The 22,252-nt window shown below is 38.0% G+C and overlaps 1 protein-coding gene across 2 annotated transcripts; it reads left to right on the top strand.

Moving 5' to 3' along the window:
- The first annotated feature begins 358 nt into the window (after positions 1-358).
- On the top strand, positions 359-22,043 carry LOC120092474 (acyl-CoA hydrolase 2-like). Of its 2 annotated transcripts, none has more exons than XM_039050577.2 (17): positions 359-579; positions 689-781; positions 1,180-1,247; positions 1,325-1,397; positions 1,977-2,023; positions 2,132-2,257; positions 2,717-2,794; positions 3,394-3,481; positions 4,143-4,255; positions 17,189-17,251; positions 17,321-17,376; positions 20,587-20,691; positions 20,775-20,831; positions 21,092-21,193; positions 21,521-21,569; positions 21,642-21,710; positions 21,791-22,043. In XM_039050577.2, the coding sequence occupies exons 1-17, from the start codon at positions 564-566 to the stop codon at positions 21,866-21,868; spliced, it is 1,281 nt and encodes a 426-aa protein (XP_038906505.1). In that variant the 5' UTR covers positions 359-563; the 3' UTR covers positions 21,869-22,043. The 2 variants fall into 2 exon arrangements, with proteins under 2 accessions (XP_038906505.1, XP_038906500.1); XM_039050572.2 differs by having other exon boundaries at positions 414-579; positions 17,168-17,251.
- Positions 22,044-22,252: the final 209 nt, after the last annotated feature.

Raw genomic sequence — 22,252 nt, 5'->3', positions numbered from 1 at the left:
AATTTTTTTTATAATTGTTATTTTGTCATATGATATAATTTATAATACATGTTTTACTTTTCAAAAAACGAATTAAGTTTATAATGATATATGGTAGTTTTAAGTGTTTTTATTTTTGTTTAATATGATTCTGCACTTTAAAATTTTGATATTTTTGTTTAATATAATTATGCATGTTAAATTTCAAAATTCAAAATCTGGATTCAATGAAAATATAAAAATATTATTTTCAGAATTTACACGATTCGAATCATAGAATCCAAAAGTAGTTTTCAGAAATAAAATGTGATTTTTTTTCTTATACATATTTGTTGAATTCAATAAATCTAAAAAAAATAAGGCAGAATTTGGATTATCTACCAGGGTCATATTTATTTATTTTTTAGAAAAGATTGTTTATTTTATTTATACTTATCTGTTTCTTTTGAAAAATATTATATTTTTTCTTTAAATCAATTAAAAATGAGTACAATCACAAAAAGAGGTGATCTGGAGGAATTCATTCACGGAATTCAGTTGCTCATCTTGATCCAATACTTTCACTTCTAACTGTTTCGAGCGTCATGGACCTAGAATCAGGTGCGACGAATTGAAAATCGGAATCAAGAATCTTTTTCTTTTTCATTTCACGTCAATTTTGTTCTGTAACTGCAATTTCGATGTTCTTAATTTTTTTTTTTTTTTGCAGTGATTGAGTTTCTTGGATGTGTTCCGCTGCTACAGAGGCTGCCTAGCTCGTCTTTAAGGGCAATTGCTGAAGTGATTGTCGTTAAGCGCTACGGTAACTTTTGTTTTCCATAATTTGTTCACAACTTTTGGTCCATCATAACATGTAATTTGCTGATGAAATCAATTAATTCTTCTGCTCTTCCACTCGATTCAATGAGTATGTAGTGACTAATGTGTGATTTAACGTTGTAGTGTTTGTTTTTCTTTTCTATCTGATGAAAATTGTTGGTATCGATTAAACTGACAGCAGTGTTGATAGTATATTTAAAGTTTAAATTATTCTTTACCTGAAAACTTGAGGGTTTTTTTTTTTTTTTTTTTTTTTTTTTTGAGTCTATGGCGATTACATTAGACAAGAATCGGTGCCAAGGCAATTGTAACTTAAGATTTATTAGCTAACGTAATAGTTGTAATATGACAGTTTTAATTTGACGTTTTTTTTTTTCGCAGAGAGTGGAGACTACGTTCTTCGTGAGGGTGAAACAGGAGCTGGAATCTATTTCATATGGGAGGGAGAGGTAATCTTCTTGGGAATTTTGCAGTAGTTGGAAGTTTAGTTGGTCTTGAGAAAGCTTCTCACTCTTATGGTTTACAGGCTGAAGTACATGGCGTTGATGAAGATGGAGAAAATCAGCCGGAATTTCAGTTAAAGCGTTATGACTATTTTGGTATTTATTTACTCAGAAATTTTACTATTTTTGACGTATTATTGTCAGATCAACTTCAGTAAAATTTGTTAATCATGTCGTTTCCTTTCAATTTTGTGTTGTTATTCAACTTATCTTATTTTCCACCCCTTTTCCAAATAGAAATCATTTGTCGAAAGTATTTATTACCCTAAGAGAAATGAGATGGTGATTTTTCAACTCTTCAAATTGGAATCTATTCCAAACATATATCTCATGGTTCCTTACCGTACAGGGTACACATATCTAAAATTTCTGTTTTTAGATACTTTTTCAGACTTATTGCTTTATGTCATAATTTTTGTAATCTTTTCCTTTTGGAACTTCCACCGATTGTTCTCTTGTGTCCATTCTTCGCCATATACTGTTTTGTCTTTATAACGAGTGAGTGATGGATTTCGTTTGTGTACCCATCTCATTATATTATGTGTTGAATTTGATGAACACTCATTATATTGCCATCTGAGACTTGAGCTGACAACAAAACAACTTTTGATTTTGCCTGCTATATGTGAATCTGGTGATGCTTCTGGAAACTAAGAATGTGAACTGGTTTTGCAGGATCCTCAAGATCTGTACAGGATGCTGATATAGTTGCTCTGTCTAAGGTAGGTTATTTAGGCCTTCCATTTTCTCTTTTACAAGCAAAATGTCTTTTCCTTGAGGTTATGGTGTCTACATGGTTTTACTTACCTATGTGCTTCTAATTGTGGCAGCTCACATGCTTGATCCTACCTCGGGAACATTATTCATTGTTAACTTCTATGTCGATTTGGAATGCCGACAGAACTCATGATACATGTGCACTTGTTGAGAAAATATTGCACCTACAGCCTCTGGAAGTATGTTTTTCTTGAATATGATTTCACGTTTTGCAAGCAGTGCTCACTATCCCAACTGCCATGATGCTAATGATCTCTCTCCCTCATTTCTTTCTCTCTCTCTCTATGATGACAGTTTTCCCCCTAAAGAAAGTAACTCATTTCTCCAACACTTCTCCTAGGAATAAAGGATGAAGGAACTTCACAAAATTCTTCTTATTATCTAATTTTTTTTATGTTATATTCCAAGAACATCAATAAATCTCATCCTAAATAAACGGAAAATGAGAAAATTGTCCTTCTACCTGTTGAAACATGGAATTACACTGAACGATGGGAAATTGTGAGAAATTTTGTGATTGACTTGTTCCCATTGAAACATAGGATTACAATAAAGTTGATTCTATTTTTCATTCATGATATTGTTTACTTTGCTTATGTAATGCTGCTAAAATTGTTGTTTCTACTGATTCTCTGGAGGCAAATTTATTCCAAGGGATTACTTTACCAGAGGCTCCAAAATTTGGAAAAGTTTTTGGTGGGCAGCTAGTTGGCCAGGTATTATTATTATTATTTCTTTTTTTATTCTATTTCACTATCGTTTTTTCTTTCTTCTTTCAAAAATTTGGTAGATATCGTAAAAGCAATATCCAAAGTATAGGTTGCTGGATAGTTTGGGATTTGGCATTATTGAAATGTTCGATGAAGTTGACTGGTGAATCAATTAATCTTAAGTGCAGTTCAAAAATTTTCTTTCTGACGTCAACACTCAACCTGGTGCTTTATCACATATCCTCGACATTGTTCTTAGCTTGTCTTTGTGCTTGCTAATCATCTCATATTTTTTGAAGTATAGAAGGTTTGAGGGAAACATCCATTTTTTTCTGTCTCTACTGATTTAGCAGCCTATGCATGTCTCAAGATCTAGTGCTTGTCTTCATGTTTTTTTTCCTTGAGTATCACAAATATGAGGCACGAGAATTTGAACTTTCGACCTCAAGGAAAAAAGTGCATATCAACTATCTCTGAGCTATGGTCATTTTGTTATCACATCAATTAAATTACTTGATAAATATAGGCGTTAAACACATTAGTGCAATATTGTTAATTCTTCTTGATACTCAGAATAGTTCACTTCTAATTTATAAATATTACAGGCACTGGCAGCAGCGTCAAAAACTCTTGATTGTCTCAAGTTTGTGCATAGTTTGCATGCATATTTTCTTCTCATCGGGGACTTTGATAGTAAGTACAATTATTTATGCTGGATCTTAATGCTTTTATTGCTCAGATAACATACTCCCAGCCGTAATGTCTAAGCCTATGGTAGTATCTTTGTGTCTCACACATATACCTGTTTCCTGTCTTCATCATTATCGTTTCAATGACAATTCACTTTCAATTAAATTAATTTTCACAGCGATGACAATTAGCTAAAGAATGCCTTATTCTTATAAAATTGTAGCATGGAGAACTTTTGATCCAAGGATATGTTTCCTGTCACATTTAATGATTCGTCAAAGCTGTGCAAGCTGGTTTCCTTTTACCTAGTGGATTTTTGAACTCTTGGTTTTATATGCTTCTATGACTGTTGTCTTTCTGGATTATGGATTGAAGTTTGTGTGAAGTATATTCCGATAGTTTGACACCTTCTGCAGTTTAGACCCCAACTGCATAACTTCGTGTCACCGTAAGATGTTTGCGTTGATACATCTTCCAGATTTGGGGAGCAGGGCTTTTTCATGATAAAATTAACTATAGGACACTTTCTGTAGGACCGTATCTATGTGACATACTTCAGATGATGTGAGAAACATAGAGCAAGAGCAATCTTAAATTAGACCACTGTAATTATATCTTTGAAGTTGAAAAAGGGATGATAACCATTCATTTTTTGCTTTTGTAGCGCCGATTATATATCAAGTTCAACGTATTCGTGATGGACACAGTTTTGCTTCCCGGAGAGTGGATGCAATACAGAAAGGAAATATCATTTTCACATTGCTCGCTTCATTTCAAGTAATTGTCAATCTGTGCATATTTGGATGATCTTTTTTGTTTTTTTAGGAAAATATCAATTTTCTCCCTTAACTTGGCAGGGTACATCAACTTTTTCCTTCAAATTTAAATTATATCAAACTGTACCTTAACCTTTGCAATTTTATCTTAACCATGAATAAATGTTATTGTTTGATTCGCCAACAGTCTTTTATTTGAAAAATCATCCATGGAAGTCTTTTCATGTATATTTAATAATCATAAAATGTTTATTGAATATGAAATTAGTTAAACTTCAAAGAGAACAACATTAGACCTAGATTTTCAATGAAACTTGAGTGTTTTTCAAAGATTTGTTAAATCATCAATCTTCTGTATTATTTGGGATTTTTATTTTTTATTTGTTATTTTATTTTTTTGGAAATTACTAAGTTTTGAGAATTTTGTATTTTATTTGTTGCTAAAATTAGTGACTGAATTTAGAGAAAATTTAATCTAAGGGTGAACGTGATAATAAATGTTTAAGTTTAGGGTTCAATTCAATGAAATTGAAAGTTGAAGGTGGAAATTGATACAACTAGCCAAGTTTAAAAGTCAAAATTGTTTTTTCCTCCCATGTTCTTGATTTGTTAAATTCCTTTGCTTTCTGTACTCATTGATTTGGGTTGTTGAATTTTATCATATTTTGGTGAGATGTGCTGTTTCAACTTGACCAGATTATCATTGTGTAAATTTGCTTAAACCACAGTTGGTATGATAAAATATGAACCGTTTATGTTTAAATTTTCTTCCAATTTTTTTTTTTTTATAATAATTAGCAAGCAGAAAGAAAGTTTCAAATTCGTGAGATATACTGTTTCAACTTGATAGAAATGATTAGAATGTGCCTATAAACTAAATATGGATGTTCTATTAGTAGATAATGACGCCAAGGTTTAGAGGACTTCAAATTTCTGAACCTTGGTATGAGACCAAAGCAAGCAGAGGCTCTCTCTTTTGGACTTAGTTGTTTTTGTTGGTTTTATTTGTTTAGTTCCAACCCTGACTATGCTTATGAATGCAGTAGCAGTATACTGTAGATATGGCTTATGAATATGGAAGAAAACTTCGCAGTGGGTTTATTGTTCTTAATATTAGTGAGAGTTTTATTCTGAGAAATCAATTTTGGTCTGAGATGTTATGAAGATTGATGAAAAATAGGAAAAGAAAGAGACCAACACACAGTTTACGTGGAAACCCTAGAACAGGGAGAAAAACCATGATACAGACATTTTTCTTATTATTTTTAATTGATACCCAGAATACAAGAGAACAGGATGAATAAATAGACAGTAGAGAGCCCTAGGGTAAGAGACAATTACAATAATACCTCTAGGGTAAAACCCTACTTTCAACATTCCCTCAAATTGGTGCATAAATATCAATAAGACCCAACTTGCTGATACAGTAGTCAAAATTTGGTCTAAGTAACCCCTTGGTGAGAACATCTGCCACTTGTTGACTTGAGGGAATATAGGGGATGCAAATGCTCCCATTATCCAGTCTTTCTTTAATGAAGTGTCTGTCAATCTCTACATGTTTGGTTCTGTCATGCTGGATTGGGTTGTTTGCGATGCTTATTGCTGCTTTATTATCACAAAACAACTTCATTAGAAGCTCACTGTCTTGGTAAATATCAAATAGCACCTTATTCAACCAGATTTCTTCACATATCCCTAAGCTCATTATCCTGTACTCAGCTTTAGCGCTACTCCTAGTCACCACTCCCTGTTTTTACTTCGCCAGATGACAAGGTTACCCCAGACAAAGGTGCAATACCCAGAGGTTGACTTTCTATCAACGACAGAGCCTGCCCAATCAGAATCGGTATATGCTTCTATAGTCCTTTTTCCAGACTTCTTGAACATCAGACCCTTACCAGGAGTCCCCTTCAAGTACCGAAGAATACGCTCAACCGCAGTCATATGCTCCTCATAGGGAGCTTGCATAAATTGGCTTACCACGCTTACTGCATATGAAATATCTAGTCTTGTATGGGACAAGTAGATCAACTTTCCAACCAACCTCTGGTACCTTTCCTTGCTAACAGGAACTTTGTTGTTATAACACCAAGTTTTGCATTATACTCCACAGGTGTGTCAGCAGGTTTACACTCAGTCATGCCTATTTTTTTGAGCAAGTCTAGTGTATATTTCCTTTGCGATATTGAAATACCTTCTCTTGATACTTCCATTCTAAGGAAGTATCTCAGCTTACCAAGGTCTTTAATCTCAAATTCTCTGGCCATTCTCATTTTAAACCTTGTAATTTCACCCTCATCATCGCCAGACAGAACAATATCATCAACATACAATATAAGGACGGCAATCTTCCCGGAGTCGGACCATTTCGTAAACAGTGTATGATCTGAGTGCCCTTGTTTGTATCTCTGTTCTATAACAAATGTGGTGAACCTATCAAACCAAGCCCTTGGGGACTGTTTCAGTCCATATAAAGACTTTCTCAGTCTACAAACCCTGTGCTTGAACTGACTCTCGAATCCAGGAGGAGGGCTCATATAGACTTCTTCTTCAAGTTCTCCATTCAGGAATGCATTTTTAACATCTAACTGGTGAAGTGACCAATCTTTGTTTACAGTAATCGACAACAAAACCCGAATAGTGTTGAGTTTGGCCACGGGAGAGAATGTTTCATAGTAATCAACTCCGTAGGTCTGGGTGAAACCTTTAACAACCAATCTGGCCTTATATCGGTCAATCGTCTCATCTGATTTGTATTTTACGGTGAACACCCATTTGCATCCAACTGTCCTGTGCCCTTCAGGTAAAGGCACCTGTTCCCATGTACCATTTTTCTCAAGAGCCCTCATTTCTTTCATAACAGCCGTTTTCCATTCAGAGTTCTCCATTGCTTCACGAATACTGCTTGGGACCATGATACTATCCAAGTTGGTAGTGAGAGCTTTAAATTTAGGAGACAAATTGCTATATGTCATGTAACTGTGCACAGAGTACTTTGCGCATGAACGAGTACCTTTCCTCAGTGCTATTGGAAGATTGATAGAGACATCATGATTTTCTAACTCTCTAGGTTTTTCAGCATGATCGGTCACCTGTATATCAAGGGTTTCAGTAGTATCTTCCACTTCCTTGTCACAATCTGGACCTTTCCCTTTATTGCTATCATTCTTAGCTGTTTCCTCATTTGTCACATTTTCAGTATTGCCACCTCCTTCATCCTTATCTTCCTTGCACTTGTCAGTCTCCATACATATATCAACATCATTAGTTTCAGGAATACACATACTTGGACCAGATGCAGGGTCTGATTCATGGACCGGAGCTGGCTGTTCAACAGGTGGCGTCCCTTCCTTTCTAAGATTCTTCCTATAGTAGGTTATCCAAGGAATCTGGTTGGTAGGGAGGACAGGACAGGCTTTTTTAGAATTAGGAGAAGGAATCGGGGCGGATTCCCCTAAGGGGATATCATAGGAGGACCAGTTAGGCTCTTCACTCAAGCTCTCCCCTTGAAGATGACTAACGGGGAAGAAGGGCTGATCTTCAATGAAAGTTATGTCCATGGAGACAAAATACTTATGAGAGGACGGATGGTAGTATTTATACCTGATAAAAATAAAAGAAGAAGAAGAGAGAAAACACACTAATTTACGTGGAAAACCCTAGGCCAGGGAGAAAAAACCACGATCAAATCTTATTATTTTGTTACACTGAAATACAGAAAGGCACCTCAAATAAATAGACAGACAGGAAACCCTAGACCCATAAGAGAATTACAAATAAACCCCTAGGGCAAACCAACCCTTTTTCGACACCCCCTTCAAGTTGGGGCGTAAATATCGATCAGACCCAACTTGCTGACACAGTAATCAAAACTCCGTCTTAACAACCCCTTTGTAAGGACATCTGCAATCTGCTGATTTGAAAGGATGTAGGGAATACATATGCTCCCATTGTCCAGTCTTTCTTTAACGAAATGTCTGTCAATCTCGACGTGTTTGGTTCTATCGTGCTGGACCGGATTGTTGGCAATACTTATTGCTGCTTTATTGTCGCAGAACAATTTCATTAGAAGCTCACTGTCTTGTCGAAGATCTGTTAATACTTTCTTCAACCAGATCTCTTCACATATCCCCAAATTCATGGCCCTGTACTCGGCTTTTGCACTACTCTTGGCAACCACTCCCTGTTTCTTACTTCTCCAAGTAACCAGATTGCTCTAGACAAACGTGCAATATCCAAACACAGACTTTCTATCAACAGTAGATCCAGCCCAGTTCGAATTTGTATATGCTTCTATACCACGTATACTAGACTTCCTGAACAGAAGACCTTTACCAGGAGTGCTCTTTAAATACCGTAAGATGTGTTCAACGGCTGTCATATGTTCCTCATAGGGAGCTTGTATGAACTGACTAACAACACTCACAGCATATGATATATCAGATCTTGTGTGAGATAAATATATCAACTTTCCGACTAATCGCTGATATCTCTCTTTGCTAACAGGAGCTCCATTACTAACATTACTCAGTTTGACATTATACTCTGCAGGGGTGTCTACAGGTCTACACCCAGTCATCCCTGTTTCTTTGAGGAGATCTAGAGTATACTTTCGTTGTGAGACAGAGATACCCTCTTCCCAAGGAAGTATCACAATTTTTCCAGATCTTTAATTTCAAATTCTTCAGCCATCTTTGTTTTAAGTCTCATAATTTCATCAGTATCACCGGTCAAAACAATATCATCTACATACACAATAAGTACTGAGGTTTTTCCTGAACTCGACCTTTTTGTAAACAACGTGTGGTCTGAGTGCCCCTGATCATACCCCTGAGCTTTAACAAATGTGGTGAATCTGTCAAACCAGGCTCTTGGCGATTGTTTCAACCCATACAGTGACTTCTTCAATCTACAAACCCGAGGTTAAACTGTTGTTCGAAGCCGGGTGGAGGGCTCATATAGACTTTTTCTTCGAGTTCTCCAATAAGAAACGCATTCTTCACATCCAATTGGTGCAAAGACCAATCTTTATTAACAACAACAGATAACAGTACCCGGATCGTATTGAGCTTAGCCACAGGAGAGAATGTCTCAGAGTAATCAATACCAAAGGTCTAGGTAAAGCCTTTGGCTACCAGTCTCACCTTGTATCTGTCAATTGAGCCATCGGATTTGTACTTGACAATAAACACCCATTTACATCCAACCGTCTTGTGCCCCTCAGGAAGAGCAACCTGTTCCCATGTTCCATTTTTCTCTAGAGCTCTCATTTCTTCCATAACTGCAACCTTCCACTTAGGAGTTTCCATTGCAACTCGTATATTACTTGGAACCATTACCGTATCTAGACTGGTAGTAAGAGCCTTGAACTCAGGAGATAGGTTACTATATGTCATGTAACTATGTGTAGGGAACTTTGTACATGACCTAGTCTCTTTTCTCAAGGCAATTGGAAGATCAAGAGATGTATCACGGTTTTCCTCTTCTTCACGTTCTTTACTGCAGCTAACCATCTGATCTATGGATCTTTCGTTAGAAGGACTTCCCACACAATCACCTTCCCTTCCACTATTCTCGTTTGCTAAAGTTATTTCTTCAGTGTTGTCTTCTCCACCAGTTTCTCCATCCTCCTCAATTCCCTCTATTTTCCTCATCATTTGCATCAATTTCCTTTATTTTCTCATAATTTGCATCAATCTCTATATCTTTGTCCACTCTACAATTATCAGTCTCAACAAAATCATTAGTATCACAAACAGGAATATTCATACCTGGAACTAAGACCGAGTCTGACTCATGAACTGGAGCCGGAGAAGCGACAGGCGACATTGTTTCCTTTCTAAGATTCTTCCTGTAGTAAGTTATCCAAGGGACTTGATTAGTAGGAAGAACAGGATTAGGAAGAACAGGGCTAGGATGTTCAAGTTCAGCCGACACCTCTAGGGGAATGGAGTACGTGGACCAGTTAGCCTCTTCACTAGGACGCTCCCCCGGAAGAGGACTAATGGGGAAAAATGGTTGATCCTCGAGAAAGGTGACATCCATAGACACAAAATACTTCCGAGACGAGGGACGATAACACTTGTACCCACGTTGATGGAGAGGATACCCAACAAAGACACATTTCTGGGTACGAGGATTGAATTTCGTACGATTGGGATCGTGGGTATGGACAAAGACAACACATCCAAACACCCGCAGAGGTACATCAGGAATTAACCGGGTGTTGGGATACAATTCTTTGAAATAGTCAAGAGGAGTATGGAAGGATAAGACACGGGAAGGCATGCGGTTGATAAGGTGGACTGCAGGAAGGATAGCATTGCCCCACAGATAGGAAGGAAGAGAGGTAGATATCATAAGGGAACGAGCGACCTCAACTAGCTGCCTATTTTTCCTCTCGGCTACTCCGTTTTGTTAGGGAGTATAGGCACACGAGCTTTGATGGACAATTCCTTTAAATACCAAGAAGTCCCGAAATGAGTGATTAATGAATTCACGCCCGTTGTCACTCCGTAAAATGGAAATTTTTGTGTTGAACTGGGTTTCTATGGTCGCGATTTTTGTGTTGAACTAGATTTCTACGGTCGCATAAATTTGTTGGAAAACAGAGGACACCTCAGACTTATCAGTCAAAAGGAAGACCCAGGTCAATCTGGTGTGATCGTCAATAAAGGTGACAAACCACCGTTTGCCTGTAGAGGTAATGATTGGTGAGGGACCCCAGACATCACTATGGATAAGACTGAACGGTTTGGACGGCTTGTAGGGTTGAGAGTGAAACGAAACACGACTTTGTTTAGCCCAGATACACACATCGCATTGTAAGGATGATATATTAATATTATGAAATAAATGTGGAAAAAGATACTTCATATATTGAAAATTGGGATGTCCCAGACGGTAATTTCATAACATAAAATCAGTCTCAACAGTAGAGAAATTCAAAGAAACAAAACTAGTTCTATAATCATCCTTAAAGAAATTTCATCAGTCAGAAAATAGAGCCTCCTATCGTGCCGGGTAGTGGCAATCGTCGTCCTCGTGCTCAGATCCTGAAACAAAACAATGTCCGGTGAGAAAACAGTTTGACAGTTCAGGTCCCATGTAATTTTACTAACAAAAAGTAAGTTATACGAAATTTTAGGAACATGCAGTACATCACGCAATATCAAACCATCAAATGGAGAAAGATGTCCTTTCCCTGCGACAGGGGCAAAGGACCCATCTGCGATTCTAATCTTTTCATTGCCGACACTCGGGTGATATGATATAAAATGATCAGAAGACCCGGTCAGACGATCTGTTGCTCCAGAGTCCACAATCCAGGGCCGTTTACCATTAATGCTAATAAAACCAAAAGACCGAGTCGTACCTGAGTGTGCAATTGCACTGACCCCAACAGCACTTAAGTTACTCTGACTGTCAGCTTAAGGCAGAGTCGAGGTCTTGTCATTAGCCAAATCACTGACCAGAGCCCGTTCAGGACCAGCCTTGTCCTATGACTGACGTCGTTTGTAATTTGGAGGTTTGCCATGAAGCTTCCAACACTGGTCTTTCGTGTGCCATGGTTTTTTGCAATGCTCACAAACAGGTGGAGGTTTCTTGTCACTGTCTGATCCAGATGACTTGGTGGCAAAAGCAGCAGCCTCAGTAGACGTAATTACTAAAATATTCATGGCCCTAGACCTGTCTTCTTCGAGGCGTATTTTAGACCACACCTTCCTCAGTGACGGTGTGGGACGTTGGCCCAGGATCCTGCTGCGAACACCATCAAATTTCGGATTTAACCCAGCCAGAAAATCACACACTCGATCAGCTTCCTCAAGTTTGGAATACTGCGTCCCATCATGTGTACATCTCCAGATAATCTCACGACATAAGTCCATTTCTTGCCATAACAAGGACAATTTGTTGAAGTATGACGTGACTTCCATAGCTCCTTGCTTGCATTCATGGACTTGTTTGCGTAAGGTATAGAGGTGGGATGCATTTTGCTTTTGTGAATACAACTGCTGTACTGCATCCCAGATCTTTTTGGCAGTCGCCGTGTAAAGTAACGGTCTGCCAATTTGGGGTTCCATGCTACTCACTAGAACTAATCGTAGCAATGAATCTTCTGCTCTCCAGATACATTCGTGGGGACTGTCGGGTTCAAGTTTGGCTATCTCCCCAGTTAGATAGCCAAATTTCTGTCTTCCTTCCAGAGCCATTCGGATGGATTGAGCCCAGGAGAAATAATTTTCGCCATTCAACTTTTCTCCAATAATAATACCTGCAGAGTGTCCTATTAATCTAGATAATAAATTTGTAACAGGTAAAGAATGGAAAGAGTTTATCGGGTTCTCGAAGCCTAGCTGTAAATTGGACGATTCCGGTTGAACAATTTTTGAGTTTGTACCAAGCACCGACCCAAAACCCGCGAGCTATTGCTGGAGGAAAAGAAATCTGCTTTTAATCTCATCAGAACACGCCCCGGTCAGACCTTCCGGAGAGTTCGTCGGAAAAGCGACCGGACCGGCGTAACTGCAGTCAGAGAGGACCAGCCGATCCACCACCGGAGGTTGCTGGTTAGAAAACCCACCGGCGAAGCCGCGGCTTCGAACCCTAGGGTTGTCGATCGAAGCCTGTTGGGAGATCGACCAGGTTATGCATGAAAGCTGTTGGAAGATTGACAGATCTGGTCGTCATCGACTGTTTTGGATTCGAGGAAGGTTGTGCGCGATCGACTACTGGGAGATCGACCGGGTTGTGCGCAAAAGCTGCTGCGACCGGATCTGTCCGCCGAACACCATTTGCACCTGGGAGATCGATGAGTCCGCGGCTGAAGGGTGGCTGGGCATCGCTCAGATCTGGACGCCGATTCTCTTTGATTGGGCGCAATCCGATCTGTCTGTCAACGGATTGGGTTGTCGTTCCGGCGGCACTCATTTGTTGAAGAAGGCGAGGTAAGGCGGTCTCTAGGTATTGTTGGACAGCTTCCTTAATCGTGTCAGCTATCTCAAAATTGGTCGTCGAAGGAGATTCATCAATGGTGGCTAGGGTTTCATGACCTAGGGTTTCGTCCCTTTGCTCTGATACCAGGATAAAAATAAAAGAAGAAGAAGAGAGAAAACACACTAATTTACGTGGAAAACCCTAGGCCAGGGAGAAAAAACCACGATCAAATCTTATTATTTTGTTACACTGAAATACAAAAAGACTCCTCAAATAAATAGACAGACAGGAAGCCCTAGGCCCATAAGAGAATTACAAATAAACCCCTAGGGCAAACCAACCCTTTTTCAACAATACCCACGTTGGTGTAGAGGGTACCCAACAAAAACACATTTCTGAGCACGAGGGGTGAATTTTGTGCGATTTGGGCCATGGGAATGGACAAACACGACACAACCGAAGACACGGAGGGATACATCAGAAATCAGGCGAGTAGTTGGAAAGGATTCTTTGAATAGGTCCAAGGGATTATGAAAGTCAAGAATACGAGAAGGCATGCGATTGATGAGGTGAGCTACTATAAGAATGGCATCTCCCCACAGGTAGGACGGAAGAGTGGCAGACAACATTAATGACCGGGCAACTTCCACCAGATGACGATTTTTACGCTCGGCTACTCTATTTTGTTGGGGAGTATAAACACACGAGCTCTGATGGACAATTCCCTTAAACACAAGAAAGTCATGGAAAGAGGTGTTAAAGAACTCTCGTCCATTATCACTCCTCAAAATCCCAATCTTGGCATGGAACTGGGTTTCAACCATATTATAAAATTGTTGAAAGATGGAAGATACCTCAGACTTATCAGCAAGTAAGAACACCCAAGTGAGGCGTGTGTGGTCGTCTATGAAGGTGACGAACCAACGTTTACCAGTGGAGGTAGTAGTAGGTGAGGGTCCCCAGACGTCACTATGAATGAGAAAGAAAGGACTGGACGGCTTATAAGGTTGAGAACGAAAAGTAATACGACTTTGTTTGGCACAAATACATACATCACAATTTAGAGACGCTATATTAATATTGCGGAATAAATGTGGAAATAAATATTTCATATACTGAAAGTTTGGATGTCCTAAACGATAATGCCATAACATAAAGTCATTTTCGGAAGTAGAAAACTTTAAAGACATAAAACCAGTTCTATGATCCCTCCTAGAAGAAGCATCGTCAGAAAGGAAGTAGAGCCCTCTATCGTGCCGGGCAGTGCCAATCGTCATCCCCGACTTCTGATCCTGAAACACAACAGAATCTAGTGAGAAAATGGCCTTACAGTTCAGATCTCTTGTAATTTTACTGACTGATAAAAGATTATAAGAGATTTTAGGCACATGTATCACTAAACCATCAAAAGGAGAGGTATTTCCTTTCCCTGCAACTGGGGCAAAAGACCCGTCTGCAATTCTAACACGTTCATGCCCCGCACTCGGACAGTATGAAACAAACAATTCTGAAGAGCTGGTGAGATGATCTGTGGCCCCTGAATCTACAATTCAGGGTTTCTTGCCATTAATGCTAATAAAGCCAAAAGATGGAAATGTACCTGATTGCGCAATGGCACTCACCCCGACAGCACTCAAATTGGTCTTATTATCGGCTGAGGACTGATGTTGTGTAGTCACTTACGAGTGCACGTCCAAAGTTTGATTTGTCATGTGACTGTCGTCTCCTACTGTTTGGGGGCCTGCCGTGCAGCTTCCAACATTGGTCCTTCGTATACCACGGCTTCTTACAATGCTCACAAACAGGTGTGGGCTTTTTATCACTGTCGGAACTGGACGCCTTTGTAACAAAGGCTGATGCATTAGTGGAAACAGTCACAGGATTGTTCGTAGCATGTGATCGATCCTCTTCCAGTCGAACCTCTGAACAAACTTCTCTGAGAGAAGGAGTAGGTCGTTGACCCAATATGCAACTCCGAACATTGTCAAATTTTAGGTTCAATCCAGCCAAAAACACATACACCTGATCTGCCTCTTCAAGTTTCAAGTACTGGGCCCCATCTTGTGCGCAGTTCCAGACAATCTGTCGGCAAAGGTCCATCTCTTGCCAATATACAAATAATTTATTAAAGTAGAAAGTAACATCCATGGTCCCTTGTTTGCACTCATGGACCTGTTTGTGTAACGTGTACAACCGAGATGCTTTTTGTCGCTTCGAGTACAGATCCCTGGCTGCCTCCCAGATATCTCTAGCAGTTGCTGCATACAGTAAGGGTCGGCCAATCTGTGGCTCCATACTATTGATGAGGACAGATCGTAATAGAGAATCCTCTCCTTTCCAGATTCTTTCTTGAGGATCGCCTGGGATAGGTTTCGAATTTCTCCTGTCAAATACCCGAATTTGTGCCTTCCTTCTAGGGCCATTCTGATCGACTGGGACTAGGAAAAATAATTCTCCCCATTCAGTTTTTCTCCTACTAGAAATCCTACAGTATTTCCCATTGAGCCAGTTAAGTAATTTGTATTGGGCAAAATAGAGAACAAATTTACCGAATTCTTTGTGGTGACTGATTGAGGGTTTGGGCCAAGGGCTGTTTTCAAATTTGAAATCTGCATTTGAAGATAGGCTAATCTGCGTCTAACATCGTCCGGGTACTGAGCCGACCCACCATGATTCGGTCCAGCTGGAAAAACGCCTTCGATTGACGGCTGGTTGGGAGCGGAACCACCTGGGTACGCTGGAATCGGGGCGTCGGCCGGAGAGAAACAGATCGGAGGCAGCGGCTTTTGGAAGGACTGCTGTGGCGTCGGGTCGGCAGCTCGGATCTGCGCCTGGGGGAAATGCGGCTGGACAGAGACAGAATCGATCGGCTGGGTCGGTTCTCCTCGGATCGGCTCCCAAATCGATCGCGGTTGGACAGCAAAGTGATGGCCGGCGATTCGTGCGGCATGGTCGACGCGAACGAGGGTCTTTGTGGCTCGATCTCACGATTCTCTCCTTCGAAGGGACCCCCGATCGACGTCGACGGCGCCCCCTGTGGTGGCTGGACGGCGGCGATGGTGGCTGGAAGAAGTTATGGTAGGGCAGATTGGAGATATTCTTTTACAGCCTCTTGGATAACAGTTTTCATGTCCATGATTGGAGCTTCGTCTGTAGAAGATGTCTGTGGGCTAGAGTTTTGTTGCCATGCTCTGATACCATGATGAAAAATAGGAAAAGAAAGAGACCAACACACATTTTACGTGGAAACCCTAGAATAGGGAGAAAAACCACGATACAGACCTTTTTCTTATTATTGTTAATTGATACACAAAATACAAGAGAACAGGATGAATAAATAGACAGTAGAGAGCCCTAAGGTAAGAGACAATTACCATAATACCCCTAGGTAAAACCCTACTTTCAACGAAGATATGTAAAAGGGAACAAAAAGTATATGCCCTAGAAATCCATACAAGAGATACAGCACCTAAATGAGTTTAAGAAGATAGATAGCAGTAGCACCGATTAACTCCGCTTGATATAAAATTCGTCTGTGAGAAGTAGAGTAACAAGGGGAGAACTGAAGTCTGAAAAGAAAATTTCCTGATATTTAAATTATCTTTATGCCATAGGCTTGCAAGATGAAGAATGTATGATAGAATTATTGGAACGATCTTCCAAGCTAGGAAATTTCCCAAACAACATCAATTTGCGATCACAACCTTGAATGAAAGCCAAGGACTGTAAGATAAATAACAGCGAAGTCAATTTGATCAATTTTGAGTAACATAGTCATAATTATCTGTGGGGAACTCCAAATGAAGCTCCATAGCATTCATAAGAAACTTAGCTTGTTATATTCCAACAATATTACGTTCCAACATATCATAAGAATAGTTATATCCAAATTTTGAATTTGATAAATCTTAGGAAATTAAGTAATGAGAGACCAATGGTTTTCTATAGTTTTCACTGCAATACTTTGATTGTCAAGACTACAATGGTTTATTCGCAGAAAGAAGAAGAAGGATTTGACCACCAGATAGGAAAAATGCCAGCTGTGCCATCTCCAGATACGGTGATTAAAATTTTGCAACCTATATGTATGATAATTTCCATTTGGAAATTGATCTTGATTATATTACAGCTTCTATCAATGGAAGACTTGCGCGAGAGACGCCTTACAGATCCATCTCTTCCTAGGTAAGATTTATCTGTTGTCCACTTTAGGTTTTCTTTATATGGGCTTTCCTATCATGTAAGTTAGTTGGTACATTTTTGCTTGTTCTTCCTTCAATGAAGTAGCTCTTCCATTGGTTTTGTTCTTTTTCATGGTAGGTTTATTTGCTCCAATATCAGAAATTTTTATTCTGATATTTGATAATATATATGAAAATATTAAGCCATTTATTTTGGGGAAATCATGTTTAGTTGGTTTTATTTTGATCAGAGCGTAGGTTAAGGTTAGGCCATGTAATGTGGGCAAAATCTCTATGACCGAGGTCCGGCGTACTAATAGAATCAGCTTACGGCATTCCTTTGGAAGTTTCATTCCATATGAAGTTTGTAATTGAAAGGAATCAATTGCAGGAATTTTGAATTTCTTCTGGTAGGGTGATTACTGTTAATTGTCTTTTCTCTTTCTCCGTTTGTTTCAAAATTTAATGCTTGAAGATATTTATTTTATCGTTTGATTTATTTTTCATTTTTTATTACTGTTAATTGTTTCTTCTCTTTCACCGTTAGTTTCAAAATTTAATGCTTGAAGTTATTTATTTTATTGTTTGATTTATTTTTCAGTTTTTGGTTTTCAAGTTTGTATTTTAAGTTATTAGGTTTATGTTTTTAATATGCCTTTAATTTGTAAGTTATTAAATTTGCCCTTTGTTCCTATAAAAGGGTGATGTATCATATAAAATATGTATCACAATTTTGTGTACCACATTTTGAGTATCACAATTTTATGTATCACCAATTTTTTCTTACTTCAATAAGAAGTTTGAATTTCACTATCATTTTCATTTTTTTCCTCCTTGTTTGCTTCTGTAACATTTATTTCTTTTCCATCAATTCCATTTTCTCAACAATAGCATCAAAGCTACTTTAATTTTTCAATAATGGTATCAGAGTCTTAGATTCAAAGGCCTATGATTTTGTTTGAGAGTGAAAAAAAAAATTCCAGTTTTTGTATTTGAAAAATCTTTCAATTTTGGTGTTTCCTCTCCTTCACATTTTAATGATGAAAACTACCATTTTTGGATTGTTAAAATGCAATCCTATCTCAAGGCACTTGGCCTTTGGGAATCAGTTTCAACCGATGTTGATCCTCGATCATTGGGAGAAAATCCAACATTGAATCAGATCAGACTACATGGAGAGGAGAAATTACAGAAGTTCTTTATCCGTGTTTCATGTCGCTTTATCTGATCCTATATTTTCTAGGATTATTGATTGTAAAATAGCAAAAGAAGCTTGGGATAAATTGCACGAAGAATTTGAAGGAAGTGCAAGGGTGAAAGCTGTCAAAATGTTGACTCTCCAAGGAGAGTTTGAGATGCTAAAAATAAAGGATTCAAATTCTATGAGGGATTACACAACAAAAGTGATTGACCATTGTAAATCAGATAAGATTAGCTGGTAAAAATTTGCCAAATCAAAGAGTTGTGGAAAAAAATAATGATTAATGTTCCTGATAAATTGGAGTCAAAGATCTCAGCCATAGCAGAGCCTTCTAATCTAACAACTCTCTCTATAGCTAAATTAATTAGCAAATTACAAGTCCATGAACAAAAGAGTATAATGTGCAATGAGGAGCAAGCTGAGGGTGTATTTCATGCAAAATTTAAAGACAAGAAACTTGTTGGAGAAGATGATAGACATGCAACTAAAAATCAGGTGAGTATAGAAAAGGGAGGAGCGTCAAGAAAAGATGAATTTCCTCCTTGTTGATTTTCTGAAAAGACTAACCATACTGAAAAGAATCGTTGGTTAAAAAACGAGCAAGTTTACCATTGCGATTATTGCAACAAGGACGGTCATACGGAGAAGTTTTGTTTTAGTAAACAAAACCAACTCCAAATTCCCAACAATGAAGAAACATTTTTTTTTTTTTTTTTTTTTTTTTGTTTATGGCATCACATTTTGATGACAAAGTGTCAACATCATGGCTTATTGACAGTGGAGCACTTCCCATATGGTTAAATATGTAAATCCTTTTAGCCAGATTGATAAATCTATACAGTCTAAGGTGGTTCTTGGATATGGCGAAACAGTACTAGCTGAAGGCAAAGGTATTATTGTCATGTAAGCAAGATGAACATAAAATATCCAATGTTTTATATGTTCCAAAGTTATCTCAAATCTTGCTTAGTATTATTTAATTATTGCATAATAAATTTTATGTATTTTTCAAAGACCCTCAAGGAACAAAGATTGTAAGGGTCAAAATGATTGAAAGGTGGCATCAATACTTTGGACACGAAGGCACTGAAGCTTTGAAAATTTTTCCTTCTAAAATGGTCAAGAAGGGAAGATGCACAGTCTACCTTATCTAAAAAAAAATACTTGATTTGGTTGCTAGTGTCTCCAATTTGGTACCAGATGGTAGAACGAGGCACATCAAAGTCAAGATTTCATTTATTGATAAAAGTAGAGAACGAAAGAGAAAGAATGCAAAATCATCGAACAACTCATCGGCATTCTCACAAATACTGCACATAGACAGTTTATGTTTCCTCACCAAAAGTTAGGTGTGACAAAGAAAAACCTCAAGAGTGTTGAATTATGAGTTTTTTCTTTTTCATCTTTAGTTTTAAAATTTAATGCTTGAAGTTATTTACTTTATTGTTTGATTTATTTTTCAGTTTTTGGTTTTCAAGTTTTTTATTTTTAAGTTATTAAATTTACCCTTTGTTCCTATGAAAGGGTGATGTCTCATGTAAAATATATATCACAATTTTGTATACCACATCTTGAGTATCACAATTTTTTATATCGCCAATTTTTTTCTACTTCAATAAGAAGTTTGAATTTCACTCTCATTTTCATTTTTTTTCTTTTGTTTGACAAACATTGAGGTATTGATTTTTTTCTGCAACATTTATTTCTTTTCCATCAATTTCATTTCTCTCAACAGTGGTATCAGAGCTACTTTGATTTTTTTTTTCAACAAGTACAAAGTGGATATGGAAGTTTACTTGGTGATAGATTCGTATTAAATGTTTATTACGAAAAAAATGATATATAAAGATGCATTTACAAGGTGGATATGGAGGCTTACTTAGCCATAGACTCTAAATGTTTAACTATCGTGATGATGTCATTCTGGATAAGAACCTGACTATCGTAGAATGGCTCGCAAGAACTATCATCCCTACAGTGCAAACAGCTCATAAGAACTATTGGTTATATCAGGACTTACCGTAACAAGGTAGCTGCAAGGACATTTATTCCTTGGCCAATTGAGATACGATTTTGCGAGCCTAACAACTCGACGAACCAGACCAAGTCTCCTCCTTGGTACCGTTGCACTTCTCATTTCAGTTAATGGTTTGTCTGTAGCACCTTTTCATATGTTGATGGTACAATGCATTACATTGCAGTTTGAAGTATTGGTTTAGAGCAAGAGGAAAACTATCAGATGATCAAGCCTTGCACAGGTAAGCAGCTTAATTGAGTATAATAAGTTATGCTTTTTAGAACTATTGTAGAACCTAGTGATTCTGGCCAGAGCTGATTGACTTTTAATTTTGAAAACCCTTTTCATACGAAAATTAAGAACTTTGGGCATAGTTCTTATCTCTTGTTGGGATAATCGAATGCACCTTCTTACTCGGAATGGCAGTGACAAAAATTCACATAAACCTGTTGTCGTGTATACATAGAAAATGATATTGTATGATATACGTTGTTCGTGCAGGTGTGTAGTAGCATATGCTTCTGACCTGATATTTCTTTCAGTAAGCTTGAATCCCCATCGTAGGAAGGGTTTGAGGACAACTTCCATAAGCTTGGATCACTCGTAAGTATTTCAATTATATGTTTACAGTTGTCTTACTTTCAGTTGTCGACGGACTATTTCTCTATTAAAAAAAATGAATTGCCAAAAGAAAAATGAAAGAATACAAGGAAATTCCCATATGAAAAGGTCTATAATGTAACGTCTTTATTGGCTTTTAGAACAAGTTTTAGGAATGTAAAGCCTCTTTGGCAATTAGTGGAGCGGGTCACGAGTATATATAATACAAGATGAGACCTCTGAGACGCTGGTTTATAAAGATAATCCGTGCGTCATTTTATCATTGTCATAAATGTAAGATCAGAACTTACTCCTCCAATTTCTGTTCAGGATGTGGTTTCACCGACCTTTAAGAGCTGACGATTGGCTGTTATTTGTAGTAAGTATAATGAACGAAGTATTTTAATCACTTTTGTTTGTGCTCAAAATATGCTAACACAAGCATGAACAGATTGAGGCACCTACTGCCTATAATGCTCGTGGTTTCGTTACGGGCGAGATGTTCAACCAAAAGGGCGAGGTAAACGAAACTAACTACCATATGTTCCTCTTGCTCTCTCTCTATTATGTTAATAACTGAATTGTGTGAATAATGAGCAGCTCGTCGTGTCATTGACTCAAGAAGGCCTAATTCGGAAGGTAAGAGTGCCAGAATCCACTCCAGCCTCAAAGCTATGAAATTTTTTCATCTAATGTGGTAGCTTTCAATATGCTATGCTATAGTCCATATCAATTTTGATATCTCAACATGGTGGCGGATAAAAGGTGTTCAATAAATGTGTTTGTAAAACCAACTTGTGATTCTAATTATACACACGTAGATCAAAGCTTATGGTATTTCGTGCTTATGTAATGTGTGGTGATGCCCTCCTTTCTCTCGAACTTCTCTTAGTTTATTTGAAGTGATTCAATTGGATGATAAATCCATTTCTTTGCTTCTTTGTCAATAAATCAAAATTATCGTAGAAATAGCAAGATATGTTAGATTAGATTGACCCTTACATAGGATTGGATTAAGTTCAGCTCAGTTTCGGTTTAGTATCATATATCGATCTGGAGAAA

This window comes from Benincasa hispida, chromosome 1, assembly GCF_027475165.1.
Source record: "Benincasa hispida cultivar pf3 chromosome 1, pf3_genome.v1.1, whole genome shotgun sequence".
In the NCBI taxonomy this organism is placed as follows: Eukaryota; Viridiplantae; Streptophyta; class Magnoliopsida; order Cucurbitales; family Cucurbitaceae; genus Benincasa; species Benincasa hispida.
This window is presented reverse-complemented; position numbering and strand designations above follow the sequence as displayed.

Excerpts from the sequence above, each read along its gene's own strand:
- LOC120092474 (XM_039050572.2), top strand. Across the intron at positions 17,252-17,320 it reads CTGTGCCATCTCCAGATACG|CTTCTATCAATGGAAGACTT; the intron begins GTGATTAAAATT and ends ATTATATTACAG. Across the intron at positions 21,194-21,520 it reads TCCATAAGCTTGGATCACTC|GATGTGGTTTCACCGACCTT; the intron begins GTAAGTATTTCA and ends ATTTCTGTTCAG.